Source organism: Doryrhamphus excisus, chromosome 8 (genome assembly GCF_030265055.1).
Source record: "Doryrhamphus excisus isolate RoL2022-K1 chromosome 8, RoL_Dexc_1.0, whole genome shotgun sequence".
In the NCBI taxonomy this organism is placed as follows: Eukaryota; Metazoa; Chordata; class Actinopteri; order Syngnathiformes; family Syngnathidae; genus Doryrhamphus; species Doryrhamphus excisus.
In genome coordinates, this window is record NC_080473.1 from 21,687,988 (window position 1) to 21,715,920 (window position 27,933).

General features: G+C 37.2%; 2 protein-coding genes across 10 annotated transcripts in view; one reads left to right on the forward strand and one right to left on the reverse strand.

Annotated features, from left to right (window-relative positions):
- Positions 1–979: 979 nt before the first annotated feature.
- Positions 980–24,952, forward strand: vezf1b (vascular endothelial zinc finger 1b). Of its 4 annotated transcripts, XM_058080489.1 has the most exons (8): positions 980–1,081; positions 8,670–9,430; positions 12,219–12,288; positions 12,439–12,604; positions 15,025–15,066; positions 15,663–15,728; positions 15,886–23,416; positions 24,282–24,952. In XM_058080489.1, exons 1-7 carry the CDS (start codon positions 1,049–1,051, stop codon positions 16,230–16,232), a joined length of 1,485 nt encoding a protein of 494 aa, XP_057936472.1. In that variant the 5' UTR covers positions 980–1,048; the 3' UTR covers positions 16,233–23,416; positions 24,282–24,952. The 4 variants fall into 4 exon arrangements, with proteins under 4 accessions (XP_057936472.1, XP_057936475.1, XP_057936473.1 ...); XM_058080492.1 differs by lacking the exon at positions 15,663–15,728; XM_058080490.1 differs by lacking the exon at positions 15,025–15,066.
- Positions 23,446–27,933, reverse strand: part of fat3a (FAT atypical cadherin 3a) — a 117,228-nt gene continuing 112,740 nt past the window's right edge. For all 6 annotated transcript variants that reach the window (XM_058080477.1, XM_058080475.1, XM_058080476.1 and 3 more), the window contains one exon: positions 23,446–27,176. In XM_058080477.1, the coding sequence (XP_057936460.1) occupies positions 26,563–27,176 (614 nt within the window). In that variant the 3' untranslated portion in view covers positions 23,446–26,562. The remainder of the gene's footprint in view (positions 27,177–27,933) is intronic.

Sequence of the window (27,933 nt, forward strand, 5' to 3'; positions counted from 1 at the left end):
ATATGTTTTATATAGTATATATAATATAGCATTATAATAATATGCATATACATACATACATACGTATATATATACATATTTGTATTTTTATATATTAATAAATACATTAATTATCTTATTTATATTTAATTTATATTAATTATATTATATATTAATTATATTTTGTAGAATAATATATTAATATATTTTAACTCTGTTACACACATATGTATAGATATATATATATATGTACATACATATGTATGTGTATATATATATATATATATATATATGTATATATATATATATATATATATATATAGTAGGGCTATCAATCAATAACAATATTTTATCATGATTAATCGCATTTGTCCATAGTTAATTTGTATTTAATCACAATTAATCACATCCAGAAATAAGTTTCCATCTATAGTAAATCTCTTTGTGGTAAACGATTCTACATACACAGATAAAAAAAACGATATATTTAAAAAATATATATATAAAACTAAAAAATATCATTTTAAATAATATGTTTTATATAGTATATATAATATAATATAGCATAGTTGACCTGTATAATCATGTATTTATAAATTACCAACTTAGAATGAATGAAAAACAAATTTGCAAAAGCCAAATAGCAATTGTGCATCCATGCAATAATATACACATACACAGGAAAAAGCCAAAAGAAACTGTACATTTTCTATAATAAATATCAAGTTTTGGTAATAATACACATTTGCAGATTACACCTTACATTTCTATGAGTATGATTCCCAGTCAATATATATATATAAAAGACGTGACTTGATTGTGTAATGTAATGTTTTTTCACTTTGGAAAATAAAGAAAAACAGTTTTTATTTTACAAGCGTTTACGTCAATAGACGTGCTTAAGGATAAAATATTCCATAAAACACATTTCCGAAACAGACATCCGAAGTGATTTTATTTTGGTGGCGCTCGTCGGTCTGACAGGAAGTGGTCGCTGCTAAATGTCCAGCTTGCCGCTTTGTTGAGGAGTCCTGCTGGGTTTCCTGCAGATTTTATCATAAGAGTTGCAATGGAACCGAGCTGGAGTACGTTTTTATTCCAAGTAAGTGCTACGCGTCGCCTCTCATGTCTGTGAACCGGCGTGTGCGCGCTTTGGGTGTGCAAACGGTGTTCGTCAAGCGGTGACGTTTGTGTGGCTTTTTCAAATGGAAGTAGAGTTTGCCAAACAAAACAAAGGTGTTAGCATTAGCCCTTTAGTTAGCTCAACCTATAGCAAACTCCTCTAGCGGAGACGGGAGCCGCGTTGGATGCCGAAATGACACCCGGATTGTGTTGCTTTAATGGCTGGGAGTTCATATTATTTGGGTTTTTCTTTTTAAATCTGTACAAAAACATCAAATCTCCGCTGAGCTACTGTTGCGCGCGCGCTAACTCGGGGTAGCTCGAGCCATTGCTTTTGCGTGTAGCCGTGCCTAGCGTGGAGGCTAATCGTTAGCACAGCAGGGTTTTTTTTCTCCTCTCTCTCCTCGGCACTGCAGCAATCTCCTTCGCAGTCGAGTTAACTACTTTCCGTGGGCGATTTACTCTCATTTGCGAGCGTGTGCCTTTTTTTTTTCTAGGCTACATTGGAGAAACTGTGTTTTAACCACAGCCGGCCAGGCTGCTGCTAGCTTGTAACAATGTTAACTTAATGCTAAGGTTGTTAGCACGAGGGGGCTTGCAAAAGCGAAACTGCAAGGATTTCGAACATGGTTATTTCTTACCGCAAACCAGCACAAAGTAACACGGCAGTTCAAATATTAATTCGACAGGGGCTTTAGAATCGACCATTAGCACCGTAAGGAGACGCCGCCGATGATTTCAAAGTTCATTGGGGCCTTTTAGATGTCAATAGCGGAGCCCGGTGGTGTACAAAGAGCGGCCCGCGGGCCGTTGGTGCACCCAGTGATTTTCTTGTTGTGCCACGGCATATTTATTTTAAAATGCAACACATGTAATGACATTGGGGCACATAAACTGAAAATAAATTAAGTTATGAGAAAAAAAGTTTTTCAGAATGTTAGAAAAAATACACCGGTTGGATTTTTGAGATTTAATTCTCTACCGCTTTTTTTTCACGAGGGTCCCGGGGGGTGCTGGAGCCTATCCCAGCTGTCTTTGGGCGAGATTAATTAAATTATTATAACTTAAACAAAACAGAGCAGTTAGCCATCTACTTTAAAAAAGTAATCTATTATATTTGTCTTATTTTTGACTTGGTAGAATTCATAATTCATGGTTCCATTTATCAAAGCAATTTTTCCAGGTCCTGAAACCCTGGACCATGACACTACCACCACTATATGTTACTGTTGGTATTATGTTATTTTTCTGAAATGTGGCGTTACTTTTACACACACACACCTTCCAAAAATTCTGCAAAGATGAGTGGACCGAAATTTCTCCACAGCACTCTCCACAGAGACTCATTGCAAGTTATTGTCAATACTTGATTGCAGTTGTTGTACTTCTACTGTATAGAAGTAACGCTCCTTCAACCGCGCCGTGAGTTTGATGCTACTAAACTTCCTTGGTTCCGTGCCACCTCGGGGGAAAACTTGAATGACAAGTGTAACGACACATACAGACGCCGAACATCATTCCGTGTTTAGCATGTTAGCACACGCCGTTGTTGTGATCATGTGGGCTCTATCGCCTGGATGCATAGAGACGGTGTGGAATCGAGTGCCAATATCAGAGATATTCATAATCACTCTTTTTGCTGATATCAATATTGCATTGGGACACTTTACATACAGTACATAGGGACTTATGAAACTTGTTTTATTTATTCACTAAATTCATTTATTTTTCACTTTCTAATTAATTTTTTTCTGTTTTCCACTTATTTTACACACATAGTGTGAGCAATTTGGGATAGTAAATGAAATTTCTATTAGCGAAATGCAAAAAAATCCTTATGTTTCTTGATGCAATACGTTATTGGCCAATTTTGTAATTGTGAAATGGATGTAGCCTGACTGACTTTTAAACAAAATCATCGACAAACTGTACAAAGTAGTCAAGATATAGACAAGATGTGGAAAACGGCGCTCTTAATTTGAAGGCCGGAAGAGTGTCATGTGTGTGTGTTGACAGTGAAGACGAGCTGGGTGCAAGAATAAACATGCCGCTCGTCTTTTTTTTTTTTTTTTTTTCCCCACTCAGAATCTGGTAAAACATAAGGTGAAATTATACTCATAGCACACAACTGTACTAGCATGCTCTGCTAAACTAAGCTAACCCCACTAGATTTAATTCATGCTCCAAAAGACAGGAAACTAACAAAGTAAAATATAAATTTAACTTCTATCACCCTGTCGTGATAATGCATATTGATGACGCATCCTAGCCATGTAGCTAGCACGGCTAAACTCAACTGCTGCTATTATTACATACATAATCCCTGTGAATATTACAGTTTTTTGCAGAGTAAACTGCTAATAGTTATGCCGCTATTCCTTCGTTTCTGACAAACCCACCACTCCTGCCGCCCCAAACATGGCTAAGCAAAGCATCGGCGAAACAATACCGTATGCCGCTTGTTTATTGCATGTACACGATGGTTATGAACTACTGTACATAATATGCACCGTATTCGCAGAAATGGCTTTTTAAATTCAAGATCGAATTTGAAGACTGTATGGGTTGCGATTGGTCGGGTGTATAGGACTTATTCCCTATTTTAGATCAACATTAGCAATATACAAATATAATCGTGTGTATATATATAATACAAAATGTCAGCTTCTTTTGCTAGATCGGGCTAATCCGGTTGCCGTATAACGTTGGTGACTCTGGGGCGCACCCCCAACACAGTGTTTGCAGTAATGGCGTCAAAGCCGGTTACCGCTCGACTCCTGCCATCCGCAAGAAGAAGAAAACGCAACACCGTCCGTGGTACCATGTTGTACAGTAAACCTCGCATATATCGGAAATTCGCTCACAACGGACAGATAAAAAAAGAACCGATTTTTCTGTAATGCATTTCCAATAAAAATTCATTGCATATATCGGATTTTTTTATAACGGATTTCGCCTATTTCGGACAAAATCTCCAGTCCCGTTCCAATGCATTTCCATGAAATTTCCCTCGCATTCGCCGAATCGTGACGTCGCCGCTATACGACGTCATTTGCAGCGTTGCCTGCGCGTCCAGGTACATTGGAAACATAGTCAATCCCATTTACGCATATACCGGATATAAATCCCATATATGCGTAAAACGGACATTTTCCGGTATACGCATATAACGGATTTCGCTTATATCGGACAAAACCAGTGGGAACAATTGAATCCGATATATGCGAGGTTTACTGTAGTTACTTTCACGTTGAATGTTGTTTACGGTGGTAGTTCCCCTTCACTGTCCCCGTCCTGCTGTGCAATGTTGCTGCTCTTACCACTGGTTGTTTACACTGGGGACCGTCAATAAATTACTTTGAATTTTTGAAAAAAATATCATATATTCAGAAACTCAAACGGTCTTTTGCAGGTCTTGGCTATATCTGCCCTGAACATAACACGTTTCGAACAATGCTAATTGCAGCGGGGGATTGCGGTCATCATATCGCAACACTGTGACAAATCTAAAAACGATTTGACAGTGTGTGACGGTCTCCAATTCTCTCCGCCATTCTAAAACACAGCACAGTGTCTCGTGCTAAGTAGGGATACAGGCGGCAGCTGAATATGCCCCCCCGTACCCCCACCCCCAGCCTCCGCGCATAGCGCCGCAAGTACATCGGCGCTGTTCTTCATAAAAGAACACAGTGGGGTAAAACAGCACACGGTATCCTGCCCCCCTCTCAAAGTACATCTCCCTTGCTTGGCTGACCGGTTTTGGGACGCTTGACTGGACCTGAAAAGCCAAGGGTCAGGTCTTTAGCCCCGTCCTATGTTAATTGCAGAAAAGAACTAGTCCTCCTCCATCGCATTGTTTCTGAGCTGACCGCTTGCAAAGTTGACGGTTACAATGTGAATCTCTCGCTTTCTTTCTGCTCCAAGTATTCATGCGAGCCCCCGCCGTCTGTTCTGTCTGGCCCACTGGGAATCTGCCATGACCAATTGGACAATGGCGGCCGGCAGCTGCAGACTTCAAATGTCCCCTGGACGCATTGTTTCAGAAGCTGCTCTGGGTCCTCTACCTGCTTTATTAACTTTCTCTTATTTGTTGTTTAGTTATTTTTTTTAACTAAAAAAAAAATTAGTTTTCCCGTCTTTTATTTTTGTAGTTTGTCTATTCAATGCAATCTATTTTTAGTATTAAAAAAAATCAATTAGTATTAAAAATTAAATAAAAAAAAATAAATTAAAATTAATGACTGGAAATGAATGATTTTTTGTCTCTGTAGCAGGCCAAAAAAGATTAAATACATTACATTAAAATTAAATAAAGTATTTTCAAACATAAAAACAGCAAATGAAGTAACTAAATAAACTAAAATCCAAATATCAAGCCACCGCAGGAAGTACGACATCCGGCAAAAAATCCAACAACAAACTTTTATCGTATTTATGCCTTATTTTCTCATTTTTTCTCTGGTAACACAATCGTAAAGGTGACTATAGGGGTGTTATTTTATATCTGGAGGTCTCTAATGTTAAAACCGTATTTAGAACATTGTCATCAGGTTTTCTATAACAACAGAAACACTCCATTTATTAATACAAAATTCTACCCCTCAGAAATTCACTTATCACAGTCGGGTCTGTAACGAGGGATGACGGTAATTAATTTAATTTCTGATACTTTTTGATGGTGCCGCCAAAGTTACTTGATTAGTGTTCCGTTTGACTGGAAATTAATTATTTTTTTTCTCTCTGTAGCAGGCCAAAAAAAATTAAATTAAAATGAAGTATTTTCAAACATAAAAACGGCAAATGAAGTAACTACATAAACTAAAATCCAAATATCAAGCCACCGCAGGAAGTACGACATCTGGCAAAAAATCTAGCAACAAACTTTTATCGTATTTATGCCTTATTTTCTCATTTTTTCTCTCTCAACTATATATGGTAACACAATCGTAAAGGTGACTATAGGGGTGTTATTTTATATCTGGAGGTCTCTAATGTTAAAACCGTATTTAGAACATTGTCATCAGGTTTTCTATAATAATATAGATATACAATAATATAATTAATACAAAATTCTACCCCTCAGAAATTCACTTATCACAGTCGGGTCTGTAACGAGGGATGACAGTAATTAATTTAATTTCTGATACTTTTTGACGGTGCCGCCAAAGTTACTTGATTAGTGTTCCGTTTGACTGGAAATTATTTTTTCTCTCTGTAGCAGGCCAAAAAATTAAAATTAAATAAAGTATTTTCAAACACAAAAACGGCAAATGAAGTAACTAAATAAACTAAAATCCAAATATCAAGCCACCGCAGGAAGTACGACATCCGGCAAAAAATCTAACAACAAACTTTTATCGTATTTATGCCTTATTTTCTCATTTTTTCTCTGGTAACACAATCGGAAAGGTGACTATAGGGGTGTTATTTTATATCTGGAGGTCTCTAATGTTAAAACCGTATTTAGAACATTGTAATCAGGTTTTCTATGATATAACTACAGAAATATTCCATTTATTAATACGAAATCCTACTCAGAAATTCACTTATCACAGTCGGGTCTGTAACGAGGGATGACTAATGAATTTAATTTCTGATACTTTTTGATGGTGCCGCCAAAGTTACTTGATTAGTGTTCCGTTTGACTGGAAATTAATGATTTTTTTTCTCTCTGTAGCAGGCCAAAAAAATTACATTAAAATTAAATAAAGTATTTTCAAACATAAAAACGGCAAATGAAGTAACTAAATAAACTAAAATCCAAATATCAAGCCACCGCAGGAAGTACGACATCCGGCAAAAAATCCAACAACAAACTTTTATCATATTTATGCCTTATTTTCTCATTTTTTCTCTGGTAACACAATCGTAAAGGTGACTATAGGGGTGTTATTTTATATCTGGAGGTCTCTAATGTTGAAACTGTATTTAGAACATTGTAATCAGGTTTTCTATAACAACAGAAACACTCCATTTATTAATACAAAATTCTACCCCTCAGAAATTCACTTATCACAGTCGGGTCTGTAACGAGGGATGACTAATGAATTTAATTTCTGATACTTTTTGACGGTGCCGCCAAAGTTACTTGATTAGTGTTCTATTTGACTGGAAATTAATAATTTTTTTCTCTCTGTAGCAGGCCAAAAAATTAAATTAAAATTAAATAAAGTATTTTCAAATATAAAAACAGCAAATGAAGTAACTAAATAAACTAAAATCCAAATATCAAGCCACCGCAGGAAGTACGGCATCTGGGGAAAAACAATCCAACAACAAAACAAAAACAAACTTTTATGTATTTATGCCTTATTTTCTCATTTTTTCTCTCTCAACTATATATGGTAACACAATCGTAAAGGTGACTATAGGGGTGTTATTTTATATCTGGAGATCTCTAATATTGAAACCGTATTTAGAACATTGTAATCAGGTTTTCTATGACATAACTACAGAAATATTCCATTTATTAATACGAAATCCTACTCAGAAATTCACTTATCACAGTCGGGTCTGTAACGAGGGATGACTAATGAATTTAATTTCTGATACTTTTTGATGGTGCCGCCAAAGTTACTTGATTAGTGTTCTGTTTGACTGGAAATTAATTATTTTTTCTCTCTGTAGCAGGCCAAAAAAATTAAATTAAAATGAAATAAAGTATTTTCAAACATAAAAACGGCAAATGAAGTAACTACATAAACTAAAATCCAAATATCAAGCCACCGCAGGAAGTACGGCATCTGGGAAAAAAAATCTAACAACAAACTTTTATCGTATTTATGGCTTATTTTCTCATTTTTTCTCTGGTAACACAATCGTAAAGGTGACTATAGGGGTGTTATTTTATATCTGGAGGTCTCTAATGTTAAAACCGTATTTAGAACATTGTAATCAGGTTTTCTATAACAACAGAAATACTCCATTAATTAATACAAAATTCTACCCCTCAGAAATTCACTTATCACAGTCGGGTCTGTAACGAGGGATGACTAATGAATTTAATTTCTGATACTTTTTGACGGTGCTGCCAAAGTTACTTGATTAGTGTTCCGTTTGACTGGAAATAATTTTTTCTCTCTGTAGCAGGCCAAAAAAATTACATTAAAATTAAATAAAGTATTTTCAAACATAAAAACGGCAAATGAAGTAACTAAATAAACTAAAATCCAAATATCAAGCCACCACAGGAAGTACGGCATGTGGCAAAAAAAAATCTTAACAACAAACTTTTATCGTATTTATGCCTTATTTTCTCATTTTTTCTCTCTCAACTATATATGGTAACGCAATCGTAAAGGTGACTATAGGGGTGTTATTTTATATCTGGAGGTCTCTAATGTTAAAACCGTATTTAGAACATTGTAATCAGGTTTTCTATGACATAACTACAGAAATATTCCATTTATTAATACGAAATCCTACTCAGAAATTCACTTATCACAGTCAGGTCTGTAACGAGGGATGACGGTAACGAATTTAATTTCTGATACTTTTTGATGGTGCAGCCAAAGTTACTTGATTGGTGTTCCGTTTGACTGGAAATGAATGATTTTTTGTCTCTGTAGCAGGCCAACGAGGCCCTCCATCACCAGCATCAAGTAGCCGCCAACAGCCTCTTGCCTTTGCTCAATTCTGGAACGGAGCCACCTGATCAAAAACCGGTGCTGCCCATACCGTTGGATCAGAAACCGCCGGTCAGCGCTGCAGAACTTCTCAAAGACAATGTGGCCAGCGGGACCGGGGGAGGAGGTGGTGGCGGCGGCGGACCTCCACTGGCGGTGATCAAAAAGGAACCTAAATCAAAGACGCCCTTCATTTGCGGCTACTGCAACAAGGCTTTCCGGGACAGCTACCACTTGCGGCGGCACGAGTCGTGCCACACCGGCATTAAGATGGTCTCGCGACCGAAGAAGACACAAAGCGCTCCCACCATGGTGCCGCTCATAGCCACGGTACCGCGCGAAAACAGCGGAAACTCTTCATACATAACTACTGTAGCCGGCATCCTGACCACAGCCACCACGTCGACGGCAACGGGCACGAGCATCATGACTCCGATGCAGCACCAACAGCAGCAGAGCATCCCTAAGAAACCCTCCAAACCCGTGAAAAAGAATCACGGATGCGATATGTGCGGAAAGGCCTTCCGAGATGTTTACCACCTCAACCGGCACAAGCTGTCGCACTCGGATGAGAAGCCCTTCGAGTGTCCCATCTGCCACCAGAGGTTCAAGAGGAAGGATCGGATGACGTATCACGCGCGCTCCCATGACGGCGGCGTCCACAAGCCTTACATTTGTTCTGTATGCGGGAAAGGATTCTCCAGGTATGTACCATATGATGAAAGGTCAAAATCAGGGGTCTCCAGTTCAGTGGGACTGACGTGTTTTTTGACTGAAAATACAAAAGTCAGTCACCACGTTTACATGAGTTTTTCTCTTTCCGAAAACAATGGTATCCATGGAAAGGAATATTCCAATCTCTTGTCTACATGCGCCGCTATAATCAACCAGAATAGTCAATGGGGCATGCCCAGTAAAACGTAAACACCAACATCACGTGATACCGACTTCCTGGAGTTTTTCTTCCACTTGTTGGAATAACTCCGTATTGCCAGTTTTTCCTTCGTCCAGTCTTGGAATTTAGTTGGAATCAAAAACAAACTTTCCTTAGCAACTAAAAACTAAAATTTCTTAAAATGTATAAAATGAAAGTTAAAATGTGAATGGTATGACAGCAAAAACATGTTTTTTGAGGAATACCTGGAATATGAAATGATAAAAAAAATTAATTATGAAGATATTCCAAGAAAACAACCTGACCGGGTCATTTTTGACCCACTTATGGAAGGTTGGGGTAGTAACACAAAAACTAAAATTTCTTAAAATGTATAAAAAATAAGTTAAAAATGTGAACGGCATGATATCAAAAACAGGTTTTTTTGAAGAATACCTGGAATATGAAATGATAAAAAATTTTCATTACGAAGATATTTCAAGAAAACAACCTGACCGGGTCATTTTTGACCCACTTATGGAAGATTTCTTAAAATTTCTTAAAATGTATAAAAGTTGAGTTAAAAATGTGAATGGCATGATATCAAAAACATGTTTTTTGAGGAATACCTGGAATATGAAATGATAAAAAATTTTCATTATGAAGATATTTCAAGAAAACAACCTGACCGGGTCATTTTTGACCCACTTATGGAAGGTTGGGGTAGTAACACAAAAACTACAATTTCTTAAAATGTAAGTTAAAAATGTGAATGGCATGATATCAAAAACATGTTTTTTGAAGAATATCTAGAATATGAAATGATAAAAAATTTTCATTATGAAGATATTTCAAGAAAACAACCTGACCGGGTCATTTTTGACCCACTTATGGAAGGTTGGGGTAGTAACACAAAAACTAAAATTTCTTAAAATGTGTAAAAGGAAAGTTAAAAATGTGAATGACATGATATCAAAAACATGTTTTTTGAAGAATACCTGGAATATGAAATGACAAAAAATGTTCATTACAAAGATATTTCAAGAAAACAACCTGACCGGGTCATTTTTGACCCACTTATGGAAGGTTGGGGTAGTAACACAAAAACTAAAATTTCTTAAAATGTATAAAATGTAAGTTAAAAATGTGAATGGTATGATATCAAAAACATGTTTTTTGAGGAATACATAGAATATGAAATAACAAATTTTTCATTATGAAGATATTTCAAGAAAACAACCTGACCGGGTCATTTTTGACCCACTTATGGAAGGTTGGGGTAGTAACACAAAAACAAAAATTCTTAAAATGTATAAAAGGTAAGTTAAAAATGTGAATGGCATGATATCAAAAACTTGTTTTTTGAGGAATACCTGGAATATAAAATGATTAAAAAAAATTCATTATGAAGATATTTCAAGAAAACAACCTGACCGGGTCATTTTTGACCCACTTATGGAAGGTTGGGGTAGTAACACAAAAACTAAAATTTCTTAAAATGTATAAAAGGTAAGTTAAAAATGTGAATGGCATGATATCAAAAACATGTTTTTTGAAGAATATCTAGAATATGAAATGATAAAAAAATTTCATTATGAAGATATTTCAAGAAAACAACCTGACCGGGTCATTTTTGACCCACTTATGGAAGATTTCTTAAAATTTCTTAAAATGTATAAAAGTTGAGTTAAAAATGTGAATGGCATGATATCAAAAACATGTTTTTTGAGGAATACCTGGAATATAAAATGATTAAAAAAAAATTCATTATGAAGATATTTCAAGAAAACAACCTGACCGGGTCATTTTTGACCCACTTATGGAAGATTTCTTAAAATTTCTTAAAATGTATAAAAGTTGAGTTAAAAATGTCAATGACATGATATCAAAAACATGTTTTTTGAAGAATACCTGGAATATGAAATGATAAAAAAATTTTCATTACAAAGATATTTCAAGAAAACAACCTGACCGGGTCATTTTTGACCCACTTATGGAAGGTTGGGGTAGTAACACAAAAACTACAATTTCTTAAAATGTATAAAATGAAAGTTAAAAATGTGAATGGTATGACAGCAAAAACATGTTTTTTGAGGAATACCTGGAATATGAAATTATAACAAATTTTCATTACGAAGATATTTCAAGAAAACAACCTGACCGGGTCATTTTTGACCCACTTATGGAAGGTTGGGGTAGTAACACAAAAACTAAAATTTCTTAAAATGTATAAAAGATAAGTTAAAAATGTGAATGGTATGATAGCAAAAACATGTTTTTTGAGGAATACCTGGAATGTGAAATGATAAAAAAATGTTCATTACAAAGATATTTCAAGAAAACAACCTGACCGGGTCATTTTTGACCCACTTATGGAAGATTTCTTAAAATTTCTTAAAATGTATAAAAGTTGAGTTAAAAATGTGAATGGCATGATATCAAAAACATGTTTTTTGAGGAATACCTGGAATATGAAATGATAAAAAATGTTCATTACTAAGATATTTCAAGAAAACAACCTGACCGGGTCATTTTTGACCCACTTATGGAAGATTTCTTAAAATTTCTGAATGTCAATACAAATGTCCTTTATTGTCTTTATGTGTCTCTTTGTGCAGACCCGATCACCTCAGCTGTCATGTCAAGCATGTCCATTCCTCCGAGAGGCCTTTCAAGTGCCAAGTAACGGTAATTCCCATTCCAAAATCTTTTTGGCCAAATATGATTTCACTGTAACTACAAAGATAAAGCAATAAATATTTGGCACTGTGTAAAATAGCTACTAAAATTCCCTCTTTGTGATAATTCCATAACAGATCTTTCTTCTGTTTTTATCAGGCTTGTACATCTGCCTTCGCTACCAAAGACCGTCTCCGCTCTCACATGATCAGACATGAAGGCAAAGTCACCTGTAACATCTGTGGCAAAATGCTCAGCGCAGCCTACATCACAAGTCACCTCAAGACTCACGGCCAGGCCAGCTTCAGCAACCATTGTAACAAAGGTAGGCACTCGCTAAAGCTCCTAATTTGCCAGTCTGGCAACTCGACTCAACATCCTAGTCGAGTCGCTTTTATTCTGTAAATAACCATTTACAACACAAATGTAGTTAAGTCAACAACAATGCTCCACATACAATAACAAAGAAAACCAATGGAAGTCTAAAACCTGGACCAGAACTGAGACTCATTCTGGATTTATGTTCAAGTCGTTTTCCTAACTCGGACCTGAATTACTCCTCACGCTGTACGCTACATAGAAGTAATATATACATTAGTCTCTGTCTAGCGCAGGGGTGGGCAAACTACGGCCCGGGGCCCACATCCGGGCCCACCAAGTGTTTGAATACGGCCCGCCCAATCTTTCCAAAGTATTTAATTTAAAGTCAACATACAACCTGGCATCATGGCCTGAGCCAACCTTTTGATGGTTGTATCAATTTCGTTGTTTGACATGGTCTGTTGTTTACAAAGTGCTCCTGAAAAAAGAGACACAAGCACATAATAATAATAAAAATTAAAATAATAATTATTATATTATTATTATAACTATTATGATTATTATATTTATTATATTAATGCTAACTATTATATTAATTATATATAATAATATTGTTATATTTGCATATTTTACATAATAATAATATAATAATTATTATTTTAATTTTATTGTAATTATTATAATATTTTATTATTTTTAAAATATTTAAATATAAATATAAAATAATAAATAATAATAGCAGATTGCATGACAATTTTACAGATACAATAATACCAGGTGGACTGTTACGTGTAAAATATATAGTCTGCCCCCCCCCCCCCCCCCGCACAATAACACCGCACAATAACATCACTCCAGGCACTGGGAGGGGTAACTACCGCTGTAGCTACTACCCAACATTGCCGCACCTAGCATGTCGGTGCGTGGCTCGTTGCACGGCAACCGGATCGGCCTGATCTCACAGTGAACGCAGCGCAGCCGATCGATAAAATAAACCGAAGGACTTAGTTATTTATCACTGTCTGTTTCAAAGTGCGTTATAAATTTATAATAATACATTTATTGTTTTTTTATTATTATTATTTGTATTATTATTATTATATGCTTGTGTCCCTTTTTTCAGGAGCACTTTGTAAACAACAGACCACATCAAATAACAAAATTATTAAATCTGTAAAAGTGTCATGCAATCTGCTATATGTGCACTTTAAGATAATTTATTTGATGTAAAGTGCGTTATAAATTTATAATAATAAGAATAAATTTATTATTATTTGATATTATTTATTATTTGATATTATTATTATTTTATTATTATTATTATTATGTAAAGTGCATTATAAATTTATAATAAGAAGAATAAATTTAGTATTATTTTATATTATTTGTTATTATTATTTTATATTATTATTATTAATTGTATTATTATTATATGCTTGTGTCCCTTTTTTCAGGAGCACTTTGTAAACAACAGACTGCATCAAATAACGAAATTATTGTATCTGTAAAAGTGTTATGCAATCTGCTATATGTGCACTTTCAGATCATTTATTTGATGTAAAGTGTGTTATAAATTTATAATAATAAGAATATTTTTTTATTATTTATTATTATTTTATATTATTATTTGTTATTATTATTATTATTATGTGCTTGTGTCCCTTTTTCCAGGAGCACTTTGTAAACAACTGACCGCATCAAATAGCGAAATTGATAAAACTGCCAAACCATGAAAATGTCGTCTCAGGCCATGATGCCAGCTTGTATGTTGACTTTAAATGAAATACTTTGGAAAGAACGGGTGGGCCGTATTCAAACACTTGGCGGGCCAGATGTGGGCCCCGGGCCGTAGTTTGCCCACCCCTGTTATAACATAATATTATTGTTTGGCGTACGTGGGTGACAGCAGTGCTATAGCGCTAATTAACTCCAGATTGAGCGCCAAACAAATATGCAGATTAGCACTCGGATATAATAGTGTCATCAAACGAGGACGTTTATTTGTCAGCACATGCACACAACTATGGCGCATTCAAGGACCCGTCCAACACTGTGGGAAGCGTCGTCGCTCACCGAAATTGTGAAAAAAAAAATGTGTAAAAACTGTGAGTTTCTTTATTGTTGCTCCTGAAAATTTTCAGTCCTGTGTTTTGGGGACCCCTGGTTCGATTTCACAAGCAAAACAAAGTGGCATGCTGTGATGAACGTTTGGGTTGTATTTTTACTATTCTGCATTTCAAGTGTAATTAATTGTGACAAGGCCACGTGATTATTAAAAATAGTCTTTAGGGTACAGTTCCCAATAATTCCAAAATATTATTCCCCCCGTTTCCAACTACACACGTCGCCATTTCAACCCTCCCAGATGATGGCGCCGCTGCCCTGTGCTATTATAACCCCTAATGTGTCTGTATTTCTGAATAGGAATAAGTGACTGGCAGTGGAACCACTCAGGGCCACGAAAAGGTAATCCAGTCCTGTAGTTTGGTAGCAGAACCCCCCCACACACCTCCCCCCCGCCTCCCCCCGCTCAAACACTTCATCCTAAACTCTGATAAACACAAGTGGCCAGTTTTTAGTCACTCAGGTTTTTTTTTTTTTTTTTACACGCATGCGGTGAAATGTACTAAAGGTTCGTTCACGTACGTACGTGTAGCGTTGCATAGCCGTGCCGGCGTAAGGTTAAAGTTCATGAAGCAGGATCAGTAGATTAGAATTAACCACAAACTGGACCATCATGCAGGCTAGATGCACATTATTGGTTATTATTATTATTATTATTGTTTGTCTGAGTAGTTTTTTGGTTAATACGTAGTAGTAGTAGTAGTAGTACGGTATGTTCCGGATCAATCCGGACATGGCTAACTGACATTGCCCCCACAATGTCCTTGCCCTTGATTTTGCCCTTTCTATTATCAGTCACGTGTTCTAGTGTTCATCTAGCCTCCTGCGCTAACAGCTTATGTATTGTGTATAATAATGTATTTGTTTTTAAAAAAAAAAAAAAAAAATCAGTTAGCTGGTTAGTCTATTGATCCTGCTTTTTGAATTTTACCCCTTAGGTGAGTTGACGGTAGGAGAGATTTTAAATAACTCCTTCCAAGTCCTAATTGACAACTCTCATAAAGGTAGGTTCCAGCAATATCACTACAGTTGGCATAATGTTGACATATGATGTGTGTACATTGTAAGTTGCGAACGAGATATTAGACTGTTGTTGTTTTGTCGTGAAGCGTCCATACGGGTTACTGGGCTATTATATTTTTGTTTGTTTTTTAATTATAGATGCCAACAACATGCACAACAACTCGGCCGCGACGACGCCAGTGACCAACTCGGCGGCCATCACCTCGGCTATAAACCGAGGCGCCAACACCAGCAATCCGGTCACCATCGCCGCTCAGATGAACATCACCACCAGCACCGTCAACATCACAAACCCGGTCAACCTGGGCCCGGTCAACCTGGCCTCGGTCAACATCCCCACCACCGGCCACATGAATATCGCCCACCCCGTGGCCATTACCACCCCCATGCCCATGAATATCACCGGCCCGCTTAACATTGCCATGAGGCCCATGGAGAGCATGCCTTTTCTATCCCAAGTTCTGCCATCTTCGCCACCTTGGTAGAGAGGGTTTTTTTTTTCATAGTAACTGCCTAATAATAATAATAATAATAATAATGTGTGTCAAATACTATCCAACCGTACCCCCACATAGATTATCACCTGCAGAAGTCGTTGCTCAGGCGGTAGAGCGGTTCGATCCTCCGTGGCCTGTTGAAGTACTTCTGAGCACAAAACCGCCCCCCCCCCTACTTCAAAGGCAGAAAAGCCCGTTTATGTTGACAACCCGTCCAAGTCATCCAATCCTCATCCAACCAACGAGCGCCTGCTTAAGTTGAGGTGGTCCCGGGAGCGAATAAGTCGGAGAGGCGACCGGAAAGGAACTTGCCACTTCCCTATCCGACCAAAAAGCAGCCATTTAAACGAAGCACGCGTCTGTCGGTTTCCAAAACGCGAGTCGGACGATCCGAGGGACGTCGACTTAAACGGGTTCCACTGCACACGTGCGTTCCCGTGTAGCATTCATCACATTGATGCAAAAATATTGAATTTTTAAAAAGTATTTCCTCCCAGATCCTGAATTTGCTTCAAGAAAACGAAAACTTCTCTAATCCGGTGCTTCTCGACTGGGGGGGTCCATCATAACGCCCTAAATTGCGGACATTTTTCAACTCCAACTTCTATTTAAAGACGGTTAGGCGGCTCCCAAGGCACTACAGTAAACCTCGGATATATCGGAAATTCGCTCACAACGGACAGATAAAAAAAGAACCGATTTTTCTGTAATGCGTGACAAAAAATAAAATAAAAAAATAAAATAAAACCATATTAGGAAAGCAGGAAGTTGACAAAAATTAAATAAAAATTAAAAAATAAAAAAAAACATAAAAAAATAGACTTAAACTATATTATGAAAGCAGGAAGTGAACAAATAAAAGTAAAAGTACCAGATGGAGGGGGTAGGATTTAATAAGCTTTAAGCTGTCATTTCAACATTAAACTTTGGTATCAAGGTGGGGGGCCGCAAACTAGCGTCTCGCGGGCCGCATTTGGCCCGCGGGCCACGAGTTTGAGACCCCTGCGTTAGAGCTTTTTTCTGTTTTCCTGGTGAGCTCAATGACTTCTATTTGTTTCTTACTCTGAACGTGAAGTAATTCCGGATCTGAATATCACTTTGCCAGTACTGTTGGGTGTTAATCTGAGGTACAGTAAACCTCGGATATATCGGACTCGGATATATCGGAAATTCGCTCACAACGGACAGATAAAAAAGAAGCGATTTTTCTGTAATGCATTTCCAATAAAAATTCATTGCATATATCGGATTTTTTATAACGGATTTCGCCTATTTCGGACAAAATCTCCAGTCCCGTTCCAATGCATTTCCATGAAATTTCCCTGGCATATATCGGATGGCCGCATCGTGGCGCTCCGATTCGCCGAATCGTGACGTCGCCGCTATACGACGTCGTTTGCAGCGTTGCCTGCGCGTCCAGGTACATTGGAAACATAGTCAAGGAAGTGCCTTTTTATAACGGATAAAATCCCATTTACGCATATACCGGATATAAATCCCATATATGCGTAAAACACACATTTTCCGGTATACGCATATAACGGATTTCGCTTATATCGAAAAACAAAACCAGTGGGAACAATTGAATCTGATATATCCGAGGTTTACTGTATTATTATTATTATTATTATTATTATTCCCCAGGAAAAAACCCGCGACCCACCAGTTGAGAACCCCTGCTGTAATCCATCAAAGGGACAACCTTGCGCTTATTCATGATTCGTTCTGTTGACGTTCTAATGCTCTAATTGTCTCTTGGTTATTTCTTTCATTTAAGTTGAAGCAACCGTTTATGCCAAAGATTTTTACACAAGTAACACAGTAAGTAACACAGTAAGTAACACAGTAAGTAACAGTAAGTAACACAGTAAGTAACGCAGTTCCCTTGGAATGATAGATTAAAAAAAAATAGTGCAAACTTGACATTGCGGTCTTAAAAGAGGCTCAATATTTGATGAATTTCATATTTTTTCCACGTTCATTCCCCTGCGTTTTTCTCTCCCATCAACGCCGATGTTTTCGTTTTTATCAGGCAGTTATTATCGGGCATTGCCGGCGTCTCGTTTTGAGCCGCGTTACATAAGGTGTGTCCTTTTTCACACATCGTGAGATTGTAATCTAGTCGTCCGTGTGTCCGAGAAAGCGAGGCGGTGCGGTGCGTTCGATGTCAAAAATGTGACACCGATTCCCGGGGTGCGTGACACATGACACATGCTTCCCGATAAGATTTTTTTTTACACTATTTTTTTTTAGAGGACTAATCAGTATTTAATAGTTGATGCATTTTACAGTTTAAGTGAAAAAAAAAACGACTTTCTTAGGAGGGTGGTTGTTATATTTTGGATTTTGTTGATGTTTCAGAAACTGGTAAGATGTTCAATCCAACTTCTCCAACCCTGGCTGGAAACTTGTCATTGTTGGATGCTCCACACTTTTTGTGATTTTTTTTTTTTTTAATTTCAAGTATTTATCTAAGAAGGTGACAGCAAGGAGGGAAAAAAAACAGTATTATGAAATGTCAAATAGATTATTGACTTGTTGTGTTTTTAACTGTAGAGAACAATATACAGTATTTCCATAGAAGGTCATGGATTGCTATCAAGACCGGTCCAAAGTTGGTCGGAATGTTTACGTGATCCTGGTTACTGACATTAGCGTATTCCTTGACCTTTGTAATATTACAACACTTATTTTTATTGCCTTTCAACGACGGCAGTGCCACTGTGACGCAGGAACTAGCATCCGCGCAAAAGATAGCCCTTATATTTGTACCACAAAAAGAAATACAACACTTGAAAGTAGTCAGTGTACAGCTGTGGATAACTGCAGTACAGGTTTACCATCCACTGAGAATTTCTCTGCATATTATTGCCAAAATTAGGGGTATAATATATATATTGATAGTGTAAACCTAGTAAAAACAAACTACCAAAAAACAAAAAAAATAGTACTTGTGAAAATAAACACATATAAATCTCTCTATTATTGATCTGATTGATCAATAATCAGATCTGGATTTGACATTCACTGTGAAATGCAGCCTTCCCGGGCTATTTTTAGACACTAATGTACTCGTTGGACAGTAAAACTATACCGCTGTACAAGCTGTACGCTGACTAACTTCCATCCGACGCTTCCTGAAATGAGCGGCGTACAGTTGATCCCCGCTTCTTCACCAGAAGATGATAAAAAAAAACTGCAGTAATTAATACACGGCACGATGCTCCCGCTAGCCCGATGTTCGCGTTCTCCAATTTAGGATCAACATTTGCATTAAGCCCATCAGACATGTATTAAAGCCATGCCCGGTACAAGTAAATGTATTTTTATTTGGGACAAATATAACAACAACTGCTAATACGAGTTCATTTTTTTAGCAGTATAACATAAAAACGTATGTTATTTTGGTTATTCTCAAACTATAGAAGTTGCTACATATTAGCTCCTATTATTATCGCTATATCTCTCCATACAAAAGTACCTTTAGTTGTATCGGGCATTAAAATGAATCAGTGAACTGAAAAAACAATGGCGGTCGAATCGGACTGTATTTATAATATTTAAAAATGCCGTAATTATACTGGTTTATAACATTTTTAGACTCATTTTTGTCATTTATTTCAATCAAATGAACTGAAAATCGATTGCTAACTGTCGGTTAGCTAGTTACGATTTATTGTATGATCGTAGCTGTTTACGAGTTGAGATATTTACCTGTAATATTGTTTTGACATCTCTTTATACAATAGATTTAGACATTTTTGCCTAAAAATGTAATGATTTCAGGAGTTTTTCCACCAGCTGCTTATAATTATCAGCCTAGTAGTTTCCAGGAAACTTGATACAAAGGTCAATTTCTGATAACGTAAATGAAGTTTCTCTACATGAACGCATTTAGTTCGCTTCCAAGAGAGATTTTTTTTAGCAATTTATCATTTTGACCGACTAGCATTTAGCTTGTAGAGGGGAAAACCGTGAATGCTGAAGATGCGGGGATACGCTGTACTCGCTCATGTACTCAATACTGCTTATGCTGGCGACGTCGATGAACACAACGCATTGGATTAAGTTTGTCACTTTTAAAAAAACAAGTATGACTTGTGTGCGTATGACTTGTGTGCGTATGACTTATGTATGTATGACTTATGTATGTATGATTGGTGTATTTGGAAAAGCAAACCTAACCCTTAGAATTGATATCGGACGTTTTGAGGTTCATAGTTTTCATGTCGAGAGAGGTTTTGTCGGAACACATTTTTGTCGTTTTAGTGATTTTTGAAGAAAAGGTCAGAGGTCGGATCGCCTGGTACTTAGTCTGTGTTGTCTTCTAATTTTGAACAAATCACCTTTAACTGTTTGGAATGATGATTAATTTTTATTATTGTTTAAATCCATAGTGTGTATGATCGAGCGTAGACACGAAGGCCAAAGAGGAATCGTTCATTCAAGTTCATTCTTTTGTTTTGGTTTTTTGCCGGGAATGAGGGATGGGTTTGTGCGTTTTTGTTCCTAGTACCCGAGGACTCGACTTGGACTTGAGTGAGTTTTGACGACTTTGGACTCGACTTGGACTTCAGTCTGTTAACTTGAAAACACTTGAGATTTTTGAGCAAAATGTTCAAAGTATTCAACTTTTGTATTTGTCCCAAAAAAAACAGCAATTTGGAGAAAAAAACTTTTTTTTTTTTTTTTGCTATTTTTGTAAAGTAAAATTTTGGAAGATGTTGTGAATGCAAATGAATGTATATCTTTGTACAAACCGTTCAAACAGTTTTTGTTCCTAGTACCCGAGGACTCGACTTGAGTGAGTTTTGATGACTTAGGACTCGACTTGGACTTCAGTCTGTTAACTTGAAAACACTTTTGAGCAAAATGTTCAAAGTATTCAACTTTTTTATTTGTCCAAAAAATACAAAACAAAGCAATTTGGAGAAATAAAGTTAAACTTTTTTTTTTTTTTTTGCTATTTTTGTAAAGTAAAATTTTGGAATATGTTGTGAATGCAAATGAATGTATATCTTTGTACAAACCATTCAAACCGTTTTTGTTCCTAGTACCCGAGGACTCGACTTGAGTGAGTTTTGACGACTTTGGACTCGACTTGGACTTCAGTCTGTTAACTTGAAAACACTTGAGATTCTGAGCAAAATGTTCAAAGTATTCAACTTTTATATTTGTCCAATTTCACGACGTTGTCGCCATTTGGGAAACACTAACAGCGCTCAAATTTCAAACCTATGACTTTGCACATGACCCCCATCCGGCTTGGCTTAAGACTTGACTTGACTTGCAAAAGACGGACGTTGTGCCCACCTCTTTGCCGAGTGATAGCGGTCTACCATACTGGTCTCTCATGATTCTTTAGTTTTTGTTTCTTGTCAGCTTCTTTTGTCATCCAACCTGTTAAAACACAAAAGGTCCACCATCGAATCCGGGTAAGAACAGTCCAGAATTTTTATGGTAGTTTATTGTAACGGAGAAAGAATGTAAAAAAAATTTTGTATTTGAGGAAAATAAGTTTTTGATTCCAAAACGATGTTTCTTGTAGTTGGTCACCGGGTTTTGCGCACGTGAATACCGGCCTCAAATCGTAACGTTAGCCAGCATTTGGTCTCACGGCGTTGATGTCAAAAAACTCAGTTCGGAATCGATCAGGTGTTCATTCTAGAAAAGGGAACCTTTTCACCCGTGCAGTTCTTGCTAGCGGTGCTGCCAACTCCTTTGGCATCATTCACTCTAATGATGCCTGGCTTGTCTTTGTGGTCTTTTAACGCTTCTGTGATTGGGGAGGTTCCATTTATTTCACATTATGAGTTGAATATTAGGTGGAGTTTTTTTATTTTTATTGGAAAGGAATAGAAATAGGATTACTTTATGTGCCATGTAAACACAAAGCCAGCCTGTTGGGTTCAAAGTTCTTACTGGTTGGTAGGGGATCAGATTTTTTTCCCCTTCCATAAACAATTCTGGACTGGTCATATGGTGATGAGGGGAAATACTGTATTTGTTTCAAGGTGAGGACTTAAGTAGGCCAACATGGCGTCCGCATTTTTGCTGGAAACGCTCGATTGAAATAATCTAAGCTGTTTTATTTCTAATGTTGCATGTGGACGACCGAGCTCGTGCATCGTAGGTTTGAGTTGAAGAACATTTTTTTTTGTTAGAACGATAGAGATTTTATGAAAAGAAAACACTAAAAAAAAAAAAAAGAAATAAAAATAAAAACTAGAGTAAACGATGCATGTGCTGTCATACGTATGTCCTTCTCTAGTGGCCGTAAAACGAGTGTGCCTGAAAGACTTTGCAAGACTTTTCCACTTTGATGCTTCCTCCTCGAGATGCGTTATGTGATGAAAGATGAAAATATACTGTGAAGGAATTTTTTTTTTTTTTTTTTTTTTTTATGGCTGCAGACATCTTACTGACAACCAAACTATGGCATTAGCATTGTATGTGTTATGAAATGTCTTCTGATTGTGAGTCACAGTTTTTTAGTAACTGTGTCATGTAGTTTTTTTTTTATTGATAATAGGAAAATACATGAAAAAAAAAAAACAAAGCAATTTGGAGAAATAAAATTAATTTTTTTTTTTGCTATTTTTGTGAAGTAAAATTTTGGAAGATGTTGTGAATGCAAATGAATGTATATCTTTGTACAAACCGTTCAAATCAGAGGACTTGTTAGTTAGTTATGATAGACACATGCGAGAAAAAAATAATCTTTTTATTAAAAAAAAAAACAACCTTTTGTATTAGATCATTAACAATGGTAAGTTTTGTATATATATGAAGGCTAGGCTTTCTGATTAGCAGAAAGTTAAAACATTCCTACATTTTTTTAAATGTATGTTCATGGAGAGTAACTATGTCAACATGCACAATGTTTTATGTGCCTTTTATTTGGGTTTGTCTAAATAAAAGAAAACAGTAAAACATGATTGTCAACTGGTGGTGTTCATTTGGACGTTTTGGGTTGACGGTTGAAATATTCCAGTCGTTTAAAAGTCACATGATCGGTGTTTCTTTATTGATAGAGCCGTATTTGATTAAATACGCTTTATAAATACGCTTTATAAATAATTCCATGTACTTGTATTCATGTTACAGGGCAGACGCATCAAATATGGCGGCGACGTTGATGTACGATGCGGGATCTGTCCGTGGACTCAATGGTATTCATCTCAGGTCTCACCCACCTATCCGTATCGGTAAAATACGCCAACAACACAGCTCGAGTTTGAGAAACAATTATTTAATCCTCCTCAAAAATGCTCCATATAATTATTGTAATGTTAATATCAACCAAAAAAAAATGTTAATGTGCACATATGGAAAATTTTTTTAAAGTGCCAATTAGCCTAGCATGTTTTTGGAATGTGGGAGGAAACCGGAGTACCTGTAGAAAACCCACGCATGCACGGGGAGAACGCAAACTCAAGATCTTTAAGTCTTGCGCAACAATAGTTGTGCTACGTGAGTGTGTGCGAGACTGAATCCGCAGTGAATCTACCATGTAATATACCGTAGTATAGTATAAATTAGAACTAGTAACTGTCACTGAAGACAGTAAACACACAAAAAACTATTTAAAAAAATTGTATTTATTTTGAATGTCCATGTTGTATTTTTCAAAGTATCCCTTTGTAGTATCAATACATCTTTTTTCTAGAATACCAACATTTACTTCCATTGCCAAAAAAACCTTCTGGCTCCATAATCAAATACTCATTGAAGTCAAGTCACATAGAAATGAATGTAGAAATGTTATTTATGATTTATTCCGGATGTTTGGATATTGTGTCCATCTTTGTTCCAATAAAGCAAGTGTAAAAAATGATGACCCCTTCACGTCTTTGGGTCAACTTAAGAGGTCGGCAGGGATTGAAATAATAATCCCCCCCACATTATGTACACTATACAGAGATTATTTCAACCCAAACATACGTAATTTTTCCAAAGGAAAATACTAGAGTAGAACCCATCAAGAACCTGTGTTGGAATTTTCACCTTTTTTTCCTCTCCACTTGTCCTTTCCAGGGCCTTTCATTCAGGAAGGATGACACCAACATAGCGGATGTCACCCAGGGCTTCAATTTATCAACAAAGGTAAATTTACATCTCGAGAAAACATCATCACACCACATAATAACCTTAAAAAAAAAAACATGAAAAAAACAAAATGGCTGCAGCTACGAGTACCTGTGGGGATTGGTGTTGTATTTTTCAGTGGGGTAACTTTTGTATTTCTGTTGTTGGATGAGGTGTACTAAACACCCTGTTTAGTGTTTGGGTGTGTAGTTGCCACGCCTTCCTATATGAAATCATATGTACAGTACAAATAATACACACTTGATTGAAAAAAAATGGCAAAAAATTTGCACTTTTGGATCATTTTAAGCTTCTAAGTCGAGCTTCAAAATACAAAAAGAAAATATATTTTTTTGTGCATTAAAGTGAATTTCGACCCTAAAAGCACAAATCTTGGCAAAATGCAAATTCAATATAATTTACAATCAGGTATTCCCACTGTCACGATCTTGTGAGTCTTGCGCAACAATAGTTGTGCTATGTGAGTGCCGACAAAACAAAGCAGAAACCCCCCAAAAATGTGAGCGACCTCGAGCCTCGAGGATGGGATTGGACGCAGGACCGAGTGATGACGGTCGTTACCGGTGCTGAGTGGAGTCCAGTAAAAAAAAAAAACAAAAGTCCTCAAAGGCCTCGTCTCCTTCAAAGCCACTAAATTCCCTGTTAGTTTTATCCTCTGATGAGAAATCGAACCTTGGCGGTCCGGATGGCTTCTGTTACTGACAAGGAGATTTCACCTGAGTGGGGGGTGCTTATTTTTTTCAATGGAACAATAGAGCTTCAGGTTGTGCAGGGGCGTCAAACGGCAGTGGTTACTATGTTGACTGAAGGCCCTCGTCTGTGTGGTGATGACTGGCTTTTTCACACAAATGAAAAGCAGTTTCAGTTTGGGGGGGTGGAGTGTGTGTGTGTGTGGGGGGGGGGGGTCGCTATTGGTTGTTTGGATTCTGACCCCCCCCGTTTCTTCTTTTTTTTGCAGTTTTTGAAGCTCTACAACCGTATGGAGGACCAAAACTGCCAAAATAATAAATAAATAAATAAATAAAAGTGAAAATAAAAACAAAAATGAAAAAAAATCAAAAAATTAAATACACAAAAATAAATATAAATGGAAATAAAAACAAAAAAAATATATACATAAATAAATAAATACAAAAATAAAAAAGATTCAAAAATTAAAAATAAATACAAAAATAAATGTAGAAATAAATACAAAAAAATACAAAATATATAAATAGAATTACATATCAATAAATAAATAAAAGCACTCTGCTCTCATATGTATTTATTTCATGCAGCAGACAATGTCAGCTTGAAATGCAGAAGGAAAAACTATTCAAATGAGGGGGCGGTCCTAAGTGTGTCTTGGGTTGGGTTTGGGTTGAACATATGAGAGCAGAGTGCTTTTATTTATTTATTGATATGTAATTCTATTTATATATTTATTTTTGTATTTATTTTTAATTTTTTAATCTTGTTTTTTATTTTTGTATTTTTGCTTTTATTTATTTATTTATGTATATATTTTTTATTTTTGTTTTTATTTCCATTTATATTTATTTTTGTGTATTTAATTTTTTTATTTTTATTTTCATTTTCACTTTTATTTATTTATTAATTATTTTGGCAGTTTTGGTCCTCAATACAACCGATCCAGCAGCGGAAAATGTAAATTCCTGCAGTTTTAAAACCGGGATGAAGAGAACTCTGGGTGGGGGGTGGGGGGGGGGGCGTACCAGACAATACAGTATACGAGCAAATACAGCAGCCCTTAGCTTTCATACAATACTGGTCAAGGTTTAAGGGGGTACATTCCACATGAAATCATTTTATAAACTTTCTTCATAGATAATTTGGGGTTACGAGTCAAACGAGATTTGTACAAGCAAGTAGGAAAAACATGGAATGGGAATTTTGGTTGGGGAAAATGCTTTTCCGAGGAAGAAGTACTTCTTTGAAACAACCTCGTGACTTAACGCTCGTCCTCTCTGGTTCTGCTTCACGTCGAAATATGATCCGCTTATGGATTCATCAGTCCGTTCACATTCTCTATTCACTTTTTATGACATGAAATATGACTTCCGACATGAACCACAATGAGTACTTCTTACTTCTCGGCACGACAAGAAAATGAGAGTCGGGGACGTGATTTATTCGCCGTGTAAAAAGGCCCACATTTCATAAATAACATTTTTCATATTTGACTTAAAAGTCCTGCGATGAGGAGAAATCAGACTTCTGTTTGTTGCTGCGTATCCGTGACGACGGTGACGCCGTGACGCGGCGTATCCGTGACGACGTGTTCAGAGTCGTCCGTCGCGTCCGACGCCGACGATGCTCTGATTGACGGGCACATATTTAAAGACGCGGCGTCGTCACTACTGTCTGCATGTTTTGAGGTAAGCCCGCACGGCGAAGTACCCAAGTCCCCGAGCACCGCCTCCGCCACTGGAAGATGATGCGGGGGGAGGTACTGACTCGGGTGGAAGTGAGGTCTCCCGTGCCGAGGTCCGCTGCCGACGGAACTCAAGGTGCTCTCCTTGGAACGCGGCAGGTTGGCGCTCGGGGGCTCGGCGTAGTCGTCTCCGGCGGGTAAAGGAGGGGGCAGATGGTCTTGGATGAAAAACTCTTCTTCGTGGGGGGGAGGGTAGTCACTGTCGACGTCGTAGCCCCCCAGGTAGTAGTCCGACTCCAGTTCACGGGTACTTCCGTGGGTACTTCCGTGGGTACTTCCTCCCAGCGGAGCTGCTACATTTCCTCTGCTGCGGGATTTGTGGCCTGGGACCTCCTCGATGTCGGACAACCTGGTGCTCGGCATCCAGTCCGATGTGTCCCAGTGGTATGCTGCACGGGAGACAGGATTAGGTTAGTCCCAATCGGGAATTTGAGCGTTCAGAGTGGAATCGGCGCAAAATGTCGAGTGTGCTCATCAGGCGTGTTACACACAACAAAGCACAAAGGTGGTGAAGGTCAATCACACGGAAACATCTGTCACATGCACATAGTGAAGGTCTGGATCCCGGGCATGCTAGGACTCATGGGAAACAGCAGCACATCAAAGCCAACAAGCATCAAAAATGCAAATTAGTTAGACGAAGATATGAAATACCGCTCAAAAAGTTTGGGATTACTTGGAATTTTTTTTTGGTCGGTCTGAGATCTGGCTTTTTCTTGGCAGTCCTGCCATGAAGTCCAGCATCCTGAAGCGGCCGCTTCACTGTTGATACTGACACTGGTGTTTGACGGCTACTATTTAGTGCAGCTGCCAGGTCTTTGTCTTAAACTACACACTCTCACATATTTGTGTAGCGTTTTTCTGTCCTCGTTAGACCCAGTTTGTGTTGCTCTCTGAAGGGAGTAGTTAACAGCATGGTAAGAGATTTTAGTTTTAGTTTACATTTTTTAGATGTGCAGCGTTTTTCTGTCCTTGTTAGACCCAGTTTTTGCTGCTCTCTGAAGGGAGTAGTTAACAGCATGGTAAGAGATTTTTGTTTTAGTTACGATTTTTAGATGTGTAGCGTTTTTCTGTCCTCGTTAGACCCAGTTTGTGCTGCTCTCTGAAGGGAGTAGTTAACAGCATGGTAAGAGATTTTAGTTTTAG

Coding starts and splice junctions, on each gene's coding strand:
- vezf1b (XM_058080489.1), top strand. CDS start 1,049: ATGGAACCGAGCTGGAGTACGTTTTTATTCCAA. Junction 1,082..8,669: donor GGAGTACGTTTTTATTCCAA/GTAAGTGCTACG, acceptor TTGTCTCTGTAG/CAGGCCAACGAGGCCCTCCA. Junction 12,605..15,024: donor CAGCAACCATTGTAACAAAG/GTAGGCACTCGC, acceptor ATTTCTGAATAG/GAATAAGTGACTGGCAGTGG.